Source organism: Centropristis striata, chromosome 17, assembly GCF_030273125.1.
Source record: "Centropristis striata isolate RG_2023a ecotype Rhode Island chromosome 17, C.striata_1.0, whole genome shotgun sequence".
Lineage (NCBI taxonomy): Eukaryota > Metazoa > Chordata > Actinopteri > Perciformes > Serranidae > Centropristis > Centropristis striata.
In genome coordinates this window covers 12,696,027-12,713,851 of record NC_081533.1, presented here as the reverse complement: position 1 = coordinate 12,713,851, position 17,825 = coordinate 12,696,027, and the positions used below count along the sequence as shown (strand labels likewise).

Genomic DNA, 17,825 nt, shown 5'->3' with positions numbered 1-17,825 from the left:
ACAGCTGTACGGCTTCTCTCCAGTGTGAATGAGTTCATGTCGTCTCAGGCTATATGCCGTGGGGAAAGTGTTCCCACATTGGTCACAGCTGTACGGTTTCTCTCCAGTGTGAATGAGTTCTTGTTTTCTCAGGCAATGTGCTGTGGTAAAAGCGTTCCCACATTGGTCACAGCTGTAGGTTTCTCTTCAGTGTGTACACGTCTGTGGCATTTTAGGTTGCCTTTTCTGACAAAGGTTTTCTCCCATTGGCCACAGCTGTAAGGCTTCTCTCCAGTGTGAATGAGTTCATGTTGTCTCAGGTTCTGTGCAGTGGTGAAAGCATTCCCACATTGCTCACAGCTGTAAGGCTTCTCTCCAGTATGAATACGTTGATGTTTTCTCAGGGTCCCTGCCTCAGCGAAAGCGCTCCCACATTGCTCACAGCTGTAAGGCTTCTCTCCAGTATGAATGCGTTGATGTTGTCTCAGGTTCTGTGACTGAGTGAAAGCTTTCCCACATTGGTCACAGCTGTAAGGCTTCTCTCCAGTATGAATGCGTTGATGTTGTCTCAGGGCCCCTGCCTGAGCGAAAGCGCTCCCACATTGCTCACAGCTGTAAGGCTTCTCTCCAGTGTGAATGAGTTCATGTTGTCTCAGGTTCTGTGACTGAGTGAAAGCTTTCCCACACTGGTCACAGCTGTAAGGCTTCTCTCCAGTATGAATACGTTGATGTTTTCTCAGGGTCCCTGCCTCAGCGAAAGTGCTCCCACATTGGTCACAGCTGTAAGGCTTCTCTCCAGTGTGAATGAGTTCATGTTGTCTCAGGCAATATGCTGTGGTAAAAGCGTTCCCACATTGGTCACAGCTGTATGGCTTCTCTCCAGTATGAATAAGTTGATGTTGTCTCAGGGTCTGTGCAGTGGTGAAAGCGTTCCCACACTGGTCACAGCTGTACGGCTTCTCTCCAGTGTGAATGAGTTCATGTTGTCTCAGGCAATATGCTGTGGTAAAAGCGTTCCCACATTGGTCACAGCTGTAAGGCTTCTCTCCAGTATGAATGCGTTGATGTCGTCTCAGGTTCTGTGACTGAGTGAAAGCTTTCCCACATTGGTCACAGCTGTAAGGCTTCTCTCCAGTATGAATGCGTTGATGTTGTCTCAGGGCCCCTGCCTGAGCGAAAGCGCTCCCACATTGCTCACAGCTGTAAGGCTTCTCTCCAGTGTGAATGAGTTCATGTTGTCTCAGGCAATATGCTGTGGTAAAAGCGTTCCCACATTGGTCACAGCTGTACGGCTTCTCTCCAGTGTGAATGAGTTCATGTTGTCTCAGGTTCTGTGACTGAGTGAAAGCGCTCCCACATTGCTCACAGCTGTAAGGCTTCTCTCCAGTGTGAATGAGTTCATGTTGTCTCAGGGTCTGTGCAGTGGTGAAAGCGTTCCCACACTGGTCACAGCTGTACGGCTTCTCTCCAGTGTGAATGAGTTCATGTTGTCTCAGGCAATATGCTGTGGTAAAAGCGTTCCCACATTGGTCACAGCTGTAAGGTTTCTCTCCAGTATGAATACGTTGATGTTGTCTCAGGTTCTGTGCCTGAGTGAAAGCTTTCCCACATTGGTCACAGCTGTACGGTTTCTCTCCAGTGTATACACATCCTTGGTGTTCTAGGTTGCGTTTTGTGACAAAGGTTTTCTCACATTGGTCACAGCTATACGCTTTAACCCCAGTGTGAATGCGTTGATGAACCTTTAAATCTCCAGCTGTTGTGAAGGATTTGCCACAGAGCTGATAGCAGTGATGTTCGTTTCCCTCTCTTTCTCCCTGTTTCTATAGCAACAGACAGAAAGAGAAAGATTATAGAGATATTAATAACATTTAGAGCACATTTGTACAACATAACCCTCAATGTTCAAGTCTGAACAGTTGGTTACCACCTGCAGTGGCGCCCCATGTCAGCTTGCAGGACTTTTATTCAAAACTGGAAATAACAACAAACAGTCACGCTATGACCCACCCTCCGTTGTTCCTCATTGGCCCTCGGCCCGCCCCATGAATTGGGAAATGAGTAAGCAATGCAGCAGTGCAACAGTGAGAAAGTACAAACAGTCTCTGTGAGCAGAAATGAATAAAGAGCATTTTTGAATCACAAGTTAAGCTTCAACAAATCAAATTTATCTGTAGATACTGTTGATGTGAATGAGTTACCACGGAGACGTCCAGTCTCAGATACCACAGAGACTCCTCCCCCTCGCTCATTTCAGACATTTGTTGTACAATGTGTCTGTTGTTGTGATGCATGAGATCAATCGTTTTGTGTTGAGTTAACCTTTACAAGTGTTACACTCACTAGTTTTAATGTTACAACGTAATGTTTTGCTTTCAGCATATTTTTTTTTTTAGCATGCAGTACCTTTGAGGTTATCCTGGACTGTATTTGTCATTCTTTTGGATTGTTGCAATAATAATAAACATGCATTTGCATAAAGCAAGTGTCGAAGGAAATTTACATTACTCGAATCTTTCTATGTAATTCATATTTACTCATTAGCATCACAAATACCAAAAAAAGTAAATAACTCTATCTCTCTATTTCCTGGTCTCATCATTATCTCTTCTTTTGGCCTGAGCTTGGGAACACAAGGACCCAGACAGACTCAGGTCAATATTTTATTTTCCCCTATCAAGACTTGCAAGCACAGCCAGTTGTGAGGGTAACCAGGGGCGACAGGAAGGGAGTGGGGAAGATCTGGTGAAGAAATAATGAAGCTACAGGAAGCAACAGAAAAATATCAAAATGAATCATCTTCCTGTCAAACACTGTTCTGGGAACTGAATTAATGTGATCTGGTGGGAATTGGATCTCACTTGCTTACCGGATGAGTGCAACATCACAAGGTTCAGCCGGTCCTAAGTAGGGCCTTGAAAGGTTGGGGGAGTAGGGGAGGAAAGTCCAAATAGTGAAGGCAAATTTGGAAACAACACGGATTGTTGTGAGATGATAAAAGTGTCTGGATGGGGGGAGGAGAGTCTGTGATTTACATGTGCATCTCTTGTGCTGTTTCATTTATTCTGCAGAATCGAACCTGTCGGTTTTACTCCGCCTGCTGAATAAATCTTTTCCTGTCCATCAATGCAGATTTTATTTCTTTATTCCCCTATCATTTGACATAGTAATGCGTTTTTAATTAGATAAAGTAAGCAGTCATAGAAAAAATGCACCCACATATATATATGTAGATATAGTTACTTTTTGGGGCTATCATTTTTTAAGGCCTGGCCCATCCTGTCCTGGCTCACTCATGCAGGCTGGTTACTATGGTGATGAATGCAGCATTAGAGAGTGGAGAGTGGAGGGGCACACAATATCAGTATAAATCATGCCTCTTAAACTGCAATTTTGAAGTACTTGTACTTTACTCGAGTATTTCCACATGTTTAACTTTATACTTCTACTTCACTACATTAAAGACACAAATATTGCACTTTTTATTACACTACATTTAGCTGAAAGCTTTAGTTACTTTTCAGGTCGAGATTTAACATGAAAAACATGATCAATTTAAAATTATTATGGATTTTTATCAATTAAGCCAAATAAAAGTATATTAAGTACTTAAAATTAGCCCTACCTTGACAACAGTAAATTACAGCTTACATAAATGCATCAAAAATAATAATACAATAATATATTGGGGTAATCTGAGTGGGTCCATTCTGTATAGAGAATACTTTTACTTCTGATACTTTAGGTACATTTTGATGCTGATACTTTTGTACTTTTACTTCAGTACATTTTGAATGCAGGACTTTTACTTGTAGTGGAGTCATTTCACAGTGTGGTATTAGTACTTTTACTGAAGTAAGAGATCTGATTTCTTCTTCCACCACTGGAAACTATTCTTCTTATTCTGTCATCTTATTGTTTTGTTGGAATAATAATGTTGATATCTAAAGTAAAGATGACAGAAATTACAAAAATACACAAATACAAACTCAAGCCCATTAAAGTAATCTGACCTTTTTTGGAGGACTCATTCTTCTTCTTCTTCTTCTTCTTTCAGACAGACGTCCTGAAGTCAGAGGTGTCTTGTGACACTGATGAGCTGTGAAGTTAACAAACAGAGAAACACGATGTGTATATAAATAAATATAAAAACATAAATATCCTGACTAAACATGAACATCCTGGGCCACCGTTGGGCTTTTACCTTTCTTGTTACAACTGTTCCGGATCAAAAGTTCCCTCTAGTGTCTACTGTTTCTCCATGTCTTTTCTTTGGAATAGTTTGATGGCAGCCTAATGTGTGAACACTATGAAAGTCTTTGTGTAAATAGTTGCTCCCCTCTCTCCGTGTGTATGTGTGTGTGTGTGTGTGTGTGTGTGTGTGTGTGTGTGTGTGTGTGTGTGTGCTGCCTGTACAATTTTGGTGAGACAAAGGTTTATTTTTCTTTCTTTTCTAAATAAGAAAAAGACAGGAACAACCCAACATTCATGTAAATGCTTTGTTTTTGTTTTTACACACAAACACCCACGCTGTTATTTTTCATTATCTAAAAGAAAAAATGTACATATCATTTTTACACAATAACAATTAAAAAAAAAAAAACGTAACAAGGAATATAAATTCAAATAATAATATTATTTATTTCAAATATATTTACAATATCCTAGTTCTTAAATAAATAATAATTAAACATTTTTACAATAACTTTATAGTCCTTATACACTTAATTAAAAAACATAAATAATTAAATAACATTTAAATAATAATTAAAACTACTAGAATTCAATAATATTTATATATTGCTAAATTAAAAAAATATTGAATGATCAAGTAATACATATTTATTTTATTTGAAACTTTAATAATAAAAGTATTATTATTTTAAAAATAATTCAAAAATATTTATACTCTATGTTATTGAAAAAACATCAATAATAAAATAATATTTATATAACATTTTAATAAAACAATGATTCAAAAATCTCCGTTTCTTATTCATAGTTGTGTTTTTTACTTGTTTGTGCTATATATTACTCAGAATGTAGAGTTAGGTTACAGTGACACATTTAAGTGAGATATTAACCAGAACACACAAACTTCTACTCCCTTGTTCTTGTAAAAAAAAAAACAACCTTCAACTCTCCTGACAATGTGACAGTTTTTCAAAACATATTCACGTCCACAAATTTGATTCTGAGTAACAGAGTGAAGAAACAGACTTCTCAAGATAAAAAACTTCTTCTCCTCCTTCCTACAATGTTGTACAAAAACACATTCCATTAAAATAACTTTTTTTTTCTCAACTAAAACCCATTCCTAATTCACTCTATATTGAAAAGGTAAATAGGTACTTTAATCATGACAAAGGTGTGCTATATTTTCTGCAATCCAACGATAGGATGATAAAATATGATATATACGATGGTGATATGTTGTTGAACTATAAGATTGTTACGCTGCTCTTTGAGACATAACAGCAGTTTATCAGCACTGCAGGAAGTCAGAAGCACAAGGACACATTCCTGTTGACACGCACACACACACACACACACACACACACACACACACACACACACACACACACACACACACACACACACACACACACACACACACACACACACCTGTGGAAAGCACCACTGCAGAAATTTCATATCTGACCTTTATATATCAAGCATAATCTCGTTGCAGCTCACATGAGAAGCACTTTAGTAAGCACTGAACTCAAAACAAACAGCGTGATCTAAGGTCCAGAACATGAACATCCCGTGTCAACACAAAGAAGGAGAAAGGTTAACAGCTGCAGGAGAAGAACAACATGAAGAAAACAGAGCAGAATATAAAGTATGAACTCACCAAATGTTTGATCAGAAACAGGATCCAGCAGAGGTTTACTCTCCTCTTCTGCTCCTTTTCTTCTCTCTCTTTGTCTCTGCTTCTGTTCTCTGCACCATCAGAAGAAAAGTGTCAACCCACTTTAATCCACGCCCACTTCTGTGACTGTACTGTGATTGGTCAGAATATCACTGTCGGTTACATATACATTTTTCTCTTTTCTTTTGTTTCTGCAACCTTCAGTCCCCCTGCTGTGGCTGTCTGTTACTCTACACTCATGTTGTTCATGTGGCAATTTTTAATTTTTTTAAATAATAAAATCATATGAATGCTTCTGATCCTGTTAACCCTCTGAACCCTAAGAATGTCACACCGCGGTGAGGGATGTCTTGTCTTGGGTTTTTTGTCTTGTGAATTTACGGTTTTATTTTGAAAAGTAACTTCTGGTTTTATTTTGAAATAGTAACTTCCCTCTCGTTTCAGGTCACTTGCCCTTCCTCCTGTGTCAGGTCTGGTGTCTTCCTTGATTCCTGATTGTTTCCACCTGTGTTCCCCTCCCCCCTGTGTATATAGTCTTTGTCTTCCCCTGTCCATGTTGCCAGAGTATTTCGTCGTCCTGTCAAATACTTCCAGCCTTCTTCACAGTCCTGTCTTGTACCAAGTTAAATGTGTCAAGTTTTGTTTGTTGAATACCTTTCCTCTTTAACAGAGTGATTTTTTGTTCATAGTTTTCTGGTTAGCTTCTTTTATTTTCTAAGTCTAAGTAATTTTTTGTAGCATTGTTTTCCTCCCTTTGGAGCGTTTTCTGTTTGTAAATTTTGTATCATTGATTAGAGTAGATAGTTTCTTAGCCTGTGTGCTTTTCCTCTTCGGAGTGATTTTGTTTTGTTTCTAATTTTCATAGAGTATTTCCTATTAGATCAGAATAGTCATTTTTTCCTCCTTCGGGAGCGCCTTTTGTTCTGTGTTTGTTTTGTGTTCTTGTTGTGTCTTCGGACCTTCTAGAAGTTCATAGCCTGTTTATTTATCATTGCTGTCTAAAGAGAAATCTATTCAGATAAATAAAACTTGTCATTACCGCTGCCTATCTGCATCTGAGTCCTCCTTTTTGCCCAAGCCTGACAAAGAAGCAGATTTATTTCTGCAAAATATAACATCTATATGAATCCAAAGACCTGTAGCTCTATGGAATCAGCACATTAACTATTAATCTAAAAATGTTTAATATTACATTTAAACAGTATTTCCATGTTAAATCTCAACCTGAGAAATAATTAAGCATTAGCATTAGTGTTTTTTCAGAGTTAATAATGGGTGTGTATGGGACGGAGTGTTCAGAGTTAGAGTTGATGACATCACAGCTTGAGTGAAGAGAGGCTGGTAAATTTTCAGATAAAAAAACAACCTTTGCTGGTTCCCACAGCTTGGCCATAAAACAATAAAGATAATTATCGCAAAATAATTTTTCCTCTATAAATGTGATTCATGCTCAATACAAGGTCAATAGAGCTAATTCTGTCCATGTTTTGAGAGCCTAAGAGCAGCCTGCATCAGCATGTTCTCATAACTAATCTGTCATACTATCTAAAGCAGTGCCATTCGATAAAGTACAAAGCAAGACTTTACTATCCCAGACACAGGTAAGTGCTGGTGGCCCAAAACTAAGGAAACCGTGTGCTACCTGCACTTATGTAGTTTTATTGTGTCTCTCTTCTTTTTTTAAACTTGGAGAATAAACAGAGCAAAATTAATTTCTGCACAATATAAAACAGTTTGAATCTACACAAAGGAAAGCAAACAGTGAGGCAGTTAAAATGTATTTTGTATTGTTACCTACTTTATTTATTTTGAATTGACCTGAAAAGCAATTTTAGATTTTAGAAGTTTAACATTAAGAAAGTTTTTTATTTATTTGGACTTCAATAACACATTTAATGTGATCTTCTGTAAAATTTGAATGCTTGTCATCCAAAACTTACCTTGTAAGTTATATCTTCACATCTCACTTATCAGTAAAAAGGAAGCTTTCAATTTGACAGAAATAGTCATTTGATTTATATTAGGATCATACATAAAGTGAAATGTAAAAGAAAAAGTGATTTATTTTCCATATCACCCAGCACTGTTCAAATATTATTTTTAGGCAAGATTGTGGAGAAATGTGTGCTTTTCACAGACATCCTACTCTGGAATCAATGGGACGCACTGGTTTAGCTCAGTGAGCCTGAATGTGACAGCAACTCCAACCAACTGTCTCATAGAGACTAATGAGAACTGGGACCAGACATTTCAGGTACACCTCCCCCACTGAGCCGGACACCCCAAAGAAACCTGGATCAGGATTAAATGCTTCCAGGAATAAAGAAATGCGTTTTTAGGTAACTCCTCTCACTGCAATCTGCTACTATGGTGCTCAAACACACAAAAAAACAAAGTAATTCATATGTTCCGCCTGCTGCTGGTCTACTGGGGATCTCCGGCTCCTGGTTCTCCTCCATTCCACTCTGTGCTGCTCCTGGTCTCCGCTGGGACTGCTGGACTCACTTTCATCCTGGTCAGGAAAACCCCCTCGCGACCACGAGACGTCTCGTTAAGCCGTCTTCTTCTTCTGTTTTATGGCGGTTTGCAAATAACTCTCAAGATCCCTACCGCAACCTTCTGACAAGAGTGTGAATCAAAATTAACTTTTTTATTTACTATAAATTACTTAAAATTAATCAATCAGTACAAATAATATTCTCCTGATGAGTACTGTTTTATGTTAAAATATAAATATTGTCTTATACTCGTAATGAATCATTTAATCTGATTTTTTTTTTTTGGGCACTTTTGTAGCTTCATTGATAGGAGAGATATTGAGAGTGAAAGGGGGAGTCAGAGGGGAAGACATGCGGGAAAGGGCTCCGAGCCGGATTCGAACCCGGACCGCCCGCTTACGAGGACTGGGCCTCTGTGGTATGCGCTCTACCATGTGTGCCACCGGGAACGCCCCATTTAATCTGATTTTGATGTTTTTCTTGATGTTTATCTCCTGTTTTTTTTCCCAACACTCAGACATGTACACATTATCATAAATGTTTTAATATTCAGACCAGTGGGTCCAAATCTGATCCTCCAGATGACATCAGAAAGCAGAAAGAGAACTTTGAAGATTATCATTGTCATTACACTCTGGAATTGTGGATGGCTTCTCGCTAATAAATATATATATATGTATATATAAACAAATAAATAGGACAGTGTATAGGACAGGTCAGACAACAGTAATAACAGCTCAAATATATATTTTAAAGGTACTTACATTTTTATTCACAATAAACCCCTTTTATTTTCAGTTTGTGCTCCTGTAGAAACGCAGCATCAGTTCCTGTGGGGGCTCATTTAACTACACAAAATACTGCTATGGACTTATTTTATATATACGTGTTGAGGAATTTAATGAATGATTCCTTAGTGAGAAATAAAAAGTATTTAAAACTTGCTTGTCTAGTATTTTTAATAGAAGGTAATATATGGAAAATTACAATGATTTTAATGAGTATACAAGTCAGACAACACTAGCAATCATGTACAAACAGAGTCACATCACACTACTCAGCTGAGTAGTACTGTGTTACTACTACTCAGTTGAGCCAAGCTCTTATACACAAGAGTTCATTGAGTTGATGGTCTGATGGCACTCCAATGTTGTTTGTAGAGAGACACACTTTGTCCCTCAAAGCTGGAGATGCGTGATGATCCATATTTGGTTAGCCAGTGCATATGCAAACATCTGTATCGATCCAGACATATAAACATGTTTTCCAGCAGGAATGCAAACACTGCTGAAGTTAACGCAAAAAATATAGGAAACCAAATACAAATCAACACATTGTAATAAAAAAATGAAAAAATCTAAACAATAAAAAGATAACACAGAATGAAAATGTAATAAGTTACATTACACCACTGATTACAGGCTGTGTGGGCTTTAATGTTATTCATTATCTTACTGGTATCAGATAGTAAATAATAATGACCATGTTGGTGCTGAGAATGGAGTTAACAACAGCTTGATGTTTACAATATCCTTTTGTCATATCATCTTGTCAGAATTATACAATAATAATAATAATAATAATAATAATGTGTTTCTGTTTAGTTATTGCCTCTTCCTCCCCACTGGATCACACCTACGCAGTCAGATTCAGTTATTGCTGTCAGTCTTTAATTTCAGAGAGAAGCTCTATAGCAACACAGCACATGGAGAGGAGGCATGAAAAAAAAAGTAGCTTGGCTCTAAAACATTAAAACATTGGTCCCAAATGAACAGTTGCTCTTCAGTGTGAACGCGTTGGTGAACTTTAAGGGATTTTCTCAGAGAACACATTTTCCCCACATTGGCCACAACTGTACGGTTTCTTTCCAGTGTGTACAGGTCTGTGGCATTCTAGGTTGCCTTTTGTAACAAAGGTTTTCTCACATTGGCCACAGCTGTACGGCTTCTCTCCAGTGTGAATGAGTTCATGTTGTCTCAGGCTATATGCCGTGGTGAAAGTGTTCCCACATTGGTCACAGCTGTAAGGTTTCTCTCCAGTGTGAATGAGTTCATGTTGTCTCAGGCTATATGCCGTGGTGAAAGTGTTCCCACACTGGTCACAGCTGTACGGCTTCTCTCCAGTATGAATACGTTGATGTTGTCTCAGGGCCTGTGCAGTGGTGAAAGCATTCCCACATTGCTCACAGCTGTAAGGCTTCTCTCCAGTATGAATGCGTTGATGTTGTCTCAGGTTCTGTGACTGAGTGAAAGCTTTCCCACATTGGTCACAGCTATAAGGCTTCTCTCCAGTATGAATGCGTTGATGTTGTCTCAGGTTCTCTGCCTGAGTGAAAGCGCTCCCACATTGCTCACAGCTGTAAGGCTTCTCTCCAGTATGAATGCGTTGATGTTGTCTCAGGTTCTGTGCAGTGGTGAAAGCGTTCCCACATTGGTCACAGCTATAAGGTTTCTCTCCAGTGTATACACGTTCTTGGTGTTCTAGGTTGTGCTTTGTGACAAAGGTTTTCTCACATTGGTCACAGCTGTACGCTTTAACCCCAGTGTGAATGCGTTGATGAACCTTTAAATCTCCAGCTGTTGTGAAGGATTTGCCACAGAGCTGATAGCAGTGATGTTTGTGTCCCTCTCTTTCTACCCGTTTCTATAGCAACAGGCAGACAGAAAGAGAAAGATTGTAGAGATATTAATAATATTTAGAGCACTTCTGTACAACATAACCCTATTCAAGTCTGAACAGTTGGTTACCACCTGCAGTGGCGCCCCATGTCAGCTTGCAGGACTTTTATTCCAAACTGGGAATAACAACAAACAGTCACGCTATGACCCACCCTCCGTTGTTCCTCATTGGCCCTCTGCCCGCCCCGTAATTTGGGAAATGAGTAAGCAATGCAGCAGTGCAACAGTGTGGAAGCACAAACAAATCTCTGTGAGCAGAAATGAATAAAGAGCATTTTTGAATCACAAGTTAAGCTTCAACAAATCAAATTTATCTGTAGATACTGCTGATGTGAATGAGTTACCACGGAGACGTCCAGTCTCAGATACCACAGAGACTCCTCCCCCTCGCTCATTTCAGACATTTGTTGTACAATGTGTCTGTTGTTGTGATGCATGAGATCAATCGTTTTGTGTTGAGTTAACCTTTACAAGTGTTACACTCACTGGTTTTAATGTTACAACGTAATGTTTTGCTTTCAGCATATTTTTTTAGCATGCAGTACCTTTGAGGTTATCCTGGACAGTATTTGTCATTCTTTTGGATTGTTGCAATAATAATAAACATGCATTTGCATAAAGCAAGTGTCGAAGGAAATTTACATTACTCGAATCATTCTATGTAATTCATATTCACTCATTAGCATCACAAATACCAAAAAAAGTAAATAACTCTATCTCTCTATTTCCTGGTCTCATTATCTCTTCTTTTGGCCTGAGCTTGGGAACACAAGGTCCCAGACAGACTCAGGTCAATATTTTGTTTTCCCCTATCAAGACTTGCAAGCACAGCCAGTTGTGAGGGTAACCAGGGGCGACAGGAAGGGAGTGGGGAAGTTCTGGTGAAGAAATAAAGTAGCTACAGGAAGCAACAGAAAAATATCAAAATTAATCATCTTCCTGTCAAACACTGTTCTGGGAACTGAATTAATGTGATCTGGTGGGAATTGGATCTCACTTGCTTACTGGATGAGTGCAACATCACAAGGTTCAGCCTGTCCTAACTAGGACCTTGAAAGGTTGGGGGAGTAGGGGAGGAAAGTCAAATTTGGAAACAACACGGATTGTTGTGAGATGATAATAGTGTCTGGATGGGGGGAGGAGAGTCTGTGATTTACATGTGCATCTCTTGTCTCCTGTCGGTTTTACTCCGGCTGCTGAATAAATCTTTTCCTGTCCATCAATGCAGATTTTATTTCTTTATTCCCCTATTATTTGACATAGTAATGCGTTTTTAATGAGATAAAGTAAGCAGTCATAGAAAAAATGCACCCACACTATTAGATATAGTTACTATTTGGGGCTATTATTTTTTAAGGCCTGGCCCATCCTGTCCTGGCTCACTCATGCAGGCTGGTTACTATGGTGATGAATGCAGCATTAGAGAGTGGAGAGTGGAGGGGCACACACTATCAATGTAAATCACGCCTCTTAAACTGCAATTTTGAAGTACTTGTACTTTACTCGAGTATTTCCACATGTTTAACTTTATACTTCTACTTCACTACATTAAAGACACAAATATTGCACTTTTTATTACACTACATTTAGCTGAAAGCTTTAGTTACTTTTCAGGTCGAGATTTAACATGAAAAACATGATCAATTTAAAATTATTATGGATTTTTATCAATTAAGCCAAATAAAAGTATATTAAGTACTTAAAATTAGCCCTACCTTGACAACAGTAAATTACAGCTTACATAAATGCATCAAAATAATAATACAATAATATATTGGGGTAATCTGAGTGGGTCCATTCTGTATAAAGAATACTTTTACTTCTGATACTTTAGGTACATTTTGATGCTGATACTTTTGTACTTTTACTTCAGTACATTTTGAATGCAGGACTTTTACTTGTAGTGGAGTCATTTCACAGTGTGGTATTAGTACTTTTACTGAAATAAGAGATCTGATTTCTTCTTCCACCACTGGAAACTATTCTTCTTATTCTGTCATCTTATTGTTTTGTTGGAATAATAATGTTGATATCTAAAGTAAAGATGACAGAAATTACAAAAATACACAAATACAAACTCAAGCCCATTAAAGTAATCTGACCTTTTTTGGAGGACTCATTCTTCTTCTTCTTCTTCTTCTTCTTCTTCTTCTTCTTCTTCTTCTTCTTCTTCTTCTTCTTCTTCTTCTTCTTCTTCTTCTTCTTCTTCTTCTTCTTCTTCTTCTTCTTCTTCTTCTTCTTCTTCTTCTTCTTCTTCTTCTTCTTCTTCTTCTTCTTCTTCTTCTTCTTCTTCTTCTTCTTCTTCTTCTTCTTCTTCTTCTTCTTCTTCTTCTTCTTCTTCTTCTTCTTCTTCTTCTTCTTCTTCTTCTTCTTCTTCTTCTTCTTCTTCTTCTTCTTCTTCTTCTTCTTCTTCTTCTTCTTCTTCTTCTTCTTCTTCTTCAGGAACAACCCAACATTCATGTAAATGCTTTGTTTTTGTTTTTACACACAAACACCCACGCTGTTATTTTTCATTATCTAAAAAAAATTTTTTACATATTATTTTTACACAATAACAATATTTTTTTTTTCAAAAACGTAACAAGGAATATAAATTCAAATAATAATATTATTTATTTCAAATATATTTACAATATCCTAGTTCTTAAATAAATAATAATTAAACATTTTTACAATAACTTTATAGTCCTTATACACTTAATTAAAAAACATAAATAATTAAATAACATTTAAATAATAATTAAAACTACTAGAATTCAATATTTATATATTGCTAAATTAAAAAAATATTGAATGATCAAGTAATACATGTTTATTTTATTTGAAACTTTAATAATAAAAGTATTATTATTTTAAAAATAATTCAAAAATATTTATACTCTATGTTATTGAAAAAAAAACATCAATAATAAAATAATATTTATATAACATTTTAATAAAACAATGATTCAAAAATCTCTGTTTCTTATTCATAGTTGTGTTTTTTACTTGTTTGTGCTATATATTACTCAGAATGTAGAGTTAGGTTACAGTGACACATTTAAGTGAGATATTAACCAGAACACACAAACTTCTACTCCCTTGTTCTTGTAAAAAAAAAAAACAACCTTCAACTCTCCTGACAATGTGACAGTTTTTCAAAACATATTCACGTCCACAAATTTGATTCTGAGTAACAGAGTGAAGAAACAGACTTCTCAAGATAAAAAACTTCTTCTCCTCCTTCCTACAATGTCGTACAAAAACACATTCCATTAAAATAACTTTTTTTTTCTCAACTAAAACCCATTCCTAATTCACTCTATATTGAAAAGGTAAATAGGTACTTTAATCACGACAAAGGTGTGCTATATTTTCTGCAATCCAACGATAGGATGATAATATATGATATATACGATGGTGATATGTTGTTGAACTATAAGATTGTTACGCTGCTCTTTGAGACACACACACACACACACACACACACACACACACACACACACAAACACACACACACACACACACACACACACACGGAAAGCACCACTGCAGAAATTTCATATCTGACCTTTATATATCAAGCGTAATCTTGTTGCAGCTCACATGAAACGCACTTTAGTAAGCATTGAACTCAAAACAAACAGCGTGATCTAAGGTCCAGAACATGAACATCCCGTGTCAACACGAAGAAGGAGAAAGGTTAACAGCTGCAGGAGAAGAACAACATGAAGAAAACAGAGCAGAATATAAAGTATGAACTCACCAAATGTTTGATCAGAAACAGGATCCAGCAGAGGTTTACTCTCCTCTTCTGCTCCTTTTCTTCTCTCTCTTTGTCTCTGCTTCTGTTCTCTGCACCATCAGAAGAAAAGTGTCAACCCACTTTAATCCACGCCCACTTCTGTGACTGTACTGTGATTGGCCAGAACATCACTGTTGGCTATATTAAAATGTTGGCTATATTATATATATATATATATATATATATATATATATATATATATATAAATAAAGGTATTCATTTTAATTGTTTAATCCTGGATTAATTGAAAAAATATTTCAAAAATATACATTTATTCATGTTAAATCTCAACCAGAAAATTAATTAAAGCTTTCAGTTAAATGTTGTGGATTATAAGTATAAAGTGACTTAAAATTGACATATACACGTTAAGTATAACTACCATAATTTTTTTTAAAGTACTTGAGTAATGAAATAATTATAATATATATAATGTAATATTTGTTATTTCTGCACAATTAATAATATTGATCATGTTGATGCTGAGAATGACAACAACTCAATGTTTACAATAATATTTAGATTTTTTATCAGATTTAGACAACAAGATTTAGGCTGTGTTTATTCTAAGAATGAAGATAACAACAGCTCAACAAACACTGATTGAAGTATAAACAGTTTGAAATGATGAGTCAAAGGTTTTAATTGTGTCCAAACTTTTAATGATTAAAAAAAAACTAAATTATGAAAGCAACAACTCAGGTACAAGATACAGGTTCAACAGCAACAATCTTTACAGAACACTCCCCAACCCCCCACCAGCATCGAAAATACATCAAATCATGTTTAAAAAAATATTTCGACTTTATCAGAATTGCACAAGAATAAAGGTTTGTTCAGTCTGAGGCTGAACTATGGAATGTTTTTGTATCTCTGTTTATTCATGGCCTCTTCCTCCTCACTGGATCAAACCAGCGCAGTGAGACACAGTTACTGGTGTCAGTCTTTTCAGAGGGAAGCTCAGAATATAACAACACAGCACATGGAGAGGAGGCATGAAGAAACAGCTACTTTGACTCGAAAACACTCAAAAAGATGTTCCATGAATGAGTTGGTGAGCTTTAAGGTTACCACTCCGAGAAAACATTTTCCCACATTGTTCACACCAGTATGGTTTCGCTCCACTGTGAACGTGTCGGTGGGCATTAAGATGATGACTCTGAGAAAACACTTTCCCACATTGGTCGCACACGTATGGTTTCTCTCCAGTGTGAACACGTCGGTGGCGTTCTAGGTGATGCTTGTTGACAAAGGTCTTCTCACATTGGTCACAGCTGTACGGTTTCTCTCCAGTATGAATACGTCGATGTCGCCTCAGGGTGTTTGGCTCAGCGAAAGTGTTCCCACACTGGTCACAGCTGTACGGTTTCTCTCCAGTATGAATGCGTTGATGACTTCTCAGGCTATCTGCTGTGGTGAAAGCGTTCCCACACTGGTCACAGCTGTAAGGCTTCTCTCCAGTATGAATGCGTTGATGTTGTCTCAGGCTATGTGCTGTGGTGAAAGCGTTCCCACACTGGTCACAGCTGTAAGGTTTCTCTCCAGTATGAATGCTTTGATGTTGTCTCAGGCTCCGTGCTGTGGTAAAAGCGTTCCCACATTGGTCACAGCTGTACAGTTTCTCTCCAGTATGAACCCGTAGATGAACCTTTAAATATGCAGCTGAAGCGTAGGATTTGTCACAGAGCTGACAGCAGTGATGTTTCAGTCCCCCTCTTTTCCCCTGTTTCTATAACAGCAGATAGACAGAAAGAGATGAATAGAGAAGAAAAGTTCAATAAACTACTTTTGATTTGATGGAAAAAGAAAAAGAAACTAAAGTTAGAGATTTTTCGAGCTGATTTAAAGGAACACTCCACCGTTTTAGTAGTTAGACGAGTAAGACGAGTTGATACAGACCTCTTGCGTCTCAATGCGTGCACTCAATCGCCCTGGCGTGCGGCACCACTTGGCTAGCACTTAGCTTAGCCCAGTTCATTCATTGCGGTCCAAACAGATGGACAGTTAGAAGCGACCAAACTCCTCCACGTTTTCCCTATTTAAATACAGCTACACGAGTAGATAAACGACCAAGTATGGCGACACAAAATAAAACGTGGCACTTTTCGAAGCGGATAAAAAGGATAACTATAATGTATGGCGGAATAGCACTTGGGAGCACTTCGACTCGGCGCAGTAATATCATCACTTCCGCTCCCACTCACTTCCGTCAGGAGTGATGATATTACTGCGCCGAGTCGAAGTGCTCCCAAGTGCTATTCCGCCATACATTATAGTTATCCTTTTTATCCGCTTCGAAAAGCGCCACGTTTTATTTTGTGTCGCCATACTTGGTCGTTTAACTACTCCTGTAGCTGTATTTAAATAGGGAAAACGTGGAGGAGTTTGGTCGCTTCTAACTGTCCATCTGTTTGGATCCTAATGAATGAACTGGGCTAAGCTAAGTGCTAGCCAAGTAGCTCCGCGCGCCAGGGCGATTGAGTGCACGCATTGAGACGCAAGAGGTCTGTATCAACTCGTCTTACTTACCCGAATAACATGTTTTAATATGAAAAACCGGTGGAGTGTTCCTTTAAGTGAATGTGATCAGAGTTTATCAAAGCTGGAACTAGTCTGTAGTTTGTCCCTCAGAACAAAGAAAAACATGTGAACACAAAGCCTGAAGCGGTTTGAACCGGTTTTATAAACTCACATTAACACATGAACAACCAAGAAAACCTCCCCCACTGAGCCGGACCCCCCAAAGAAACCTGGATCAGGATTAAATACCTCCAGGAAAAGAGAAACGTGCAAACTGCTACTTTGGAGCTCAAACACACAAAGAAAACAGAAATTATTTCATCTGTTCCACTCACTTCAGAGCTGAAGCCTGCTGCTGGTCTACTGGGGACTTCCGGGTCCTGGTTCTCCTCCATTCCGCTCTGTGTTGCTCCTGGCCCTGGTCTCCGCTGGGACTGCTGAACTCTGGATCCTGGAGTGGACAACTCTCTCGCAAACCAGAAGCGGCTCAT

The 17,825-nt window shown here is 37.9% G+C and overlaps 2 protein-coding genes across 2 annotated transcripts in view; both read right to left on the bottom strand.

Annotated features, from left to right (window-relative positions):
* Positions 1-13,144, bottom strand: part of LOC131989560 (zinc finger protein 208-like) — a 23,839-nt gene extending 10,695 nt beyond the window's left edge. The window contains exons 1-5 of the mRNA XM_059354812.1: positions 13,133-13,144; positions 5,837-5,925; positions 3,993-4,078; positions 231-1,802; positions 80-101 (exon numbers count right to left, since the gene is read on the bottom strand). Of these exons, the coding sequence (XP_059210795.1) occupies positions 80-101; positions 231-1,802; positions 3,993-4,010 (1,612 nt within the window). The 5' untranslated portion in view covers positions 4,011-4,078; positions 5,837-5,925; positions 13,133-13,144. The remainder of the gene's footprint in view (positions 1-79; positions 102-230; positions 1,803-3,992; positions 4,079-5,836; positions 5,926-13,132) is intronic.
* LOC131989186 (zinc finger protein 501-like) lies at positions 9,570-17,825 on the bottom strand. The gene is made up of 3 exons (XM_059354385.1): positions 17,670-17,825; positions 15,859-16,543; positions 9,570-10,814 (listed from the first exon to the last, which is right to left on the bottom strand). The coding sequence occupies exons 1-3, from the start codon at positions 17,823-17,825 to the stop codon at positions 10,159-10,161; spliced, it is 1,497 nt and encodes a 498-aa protein (XP_059210368.1). The 3' UTR covers positions 9,570-10,158.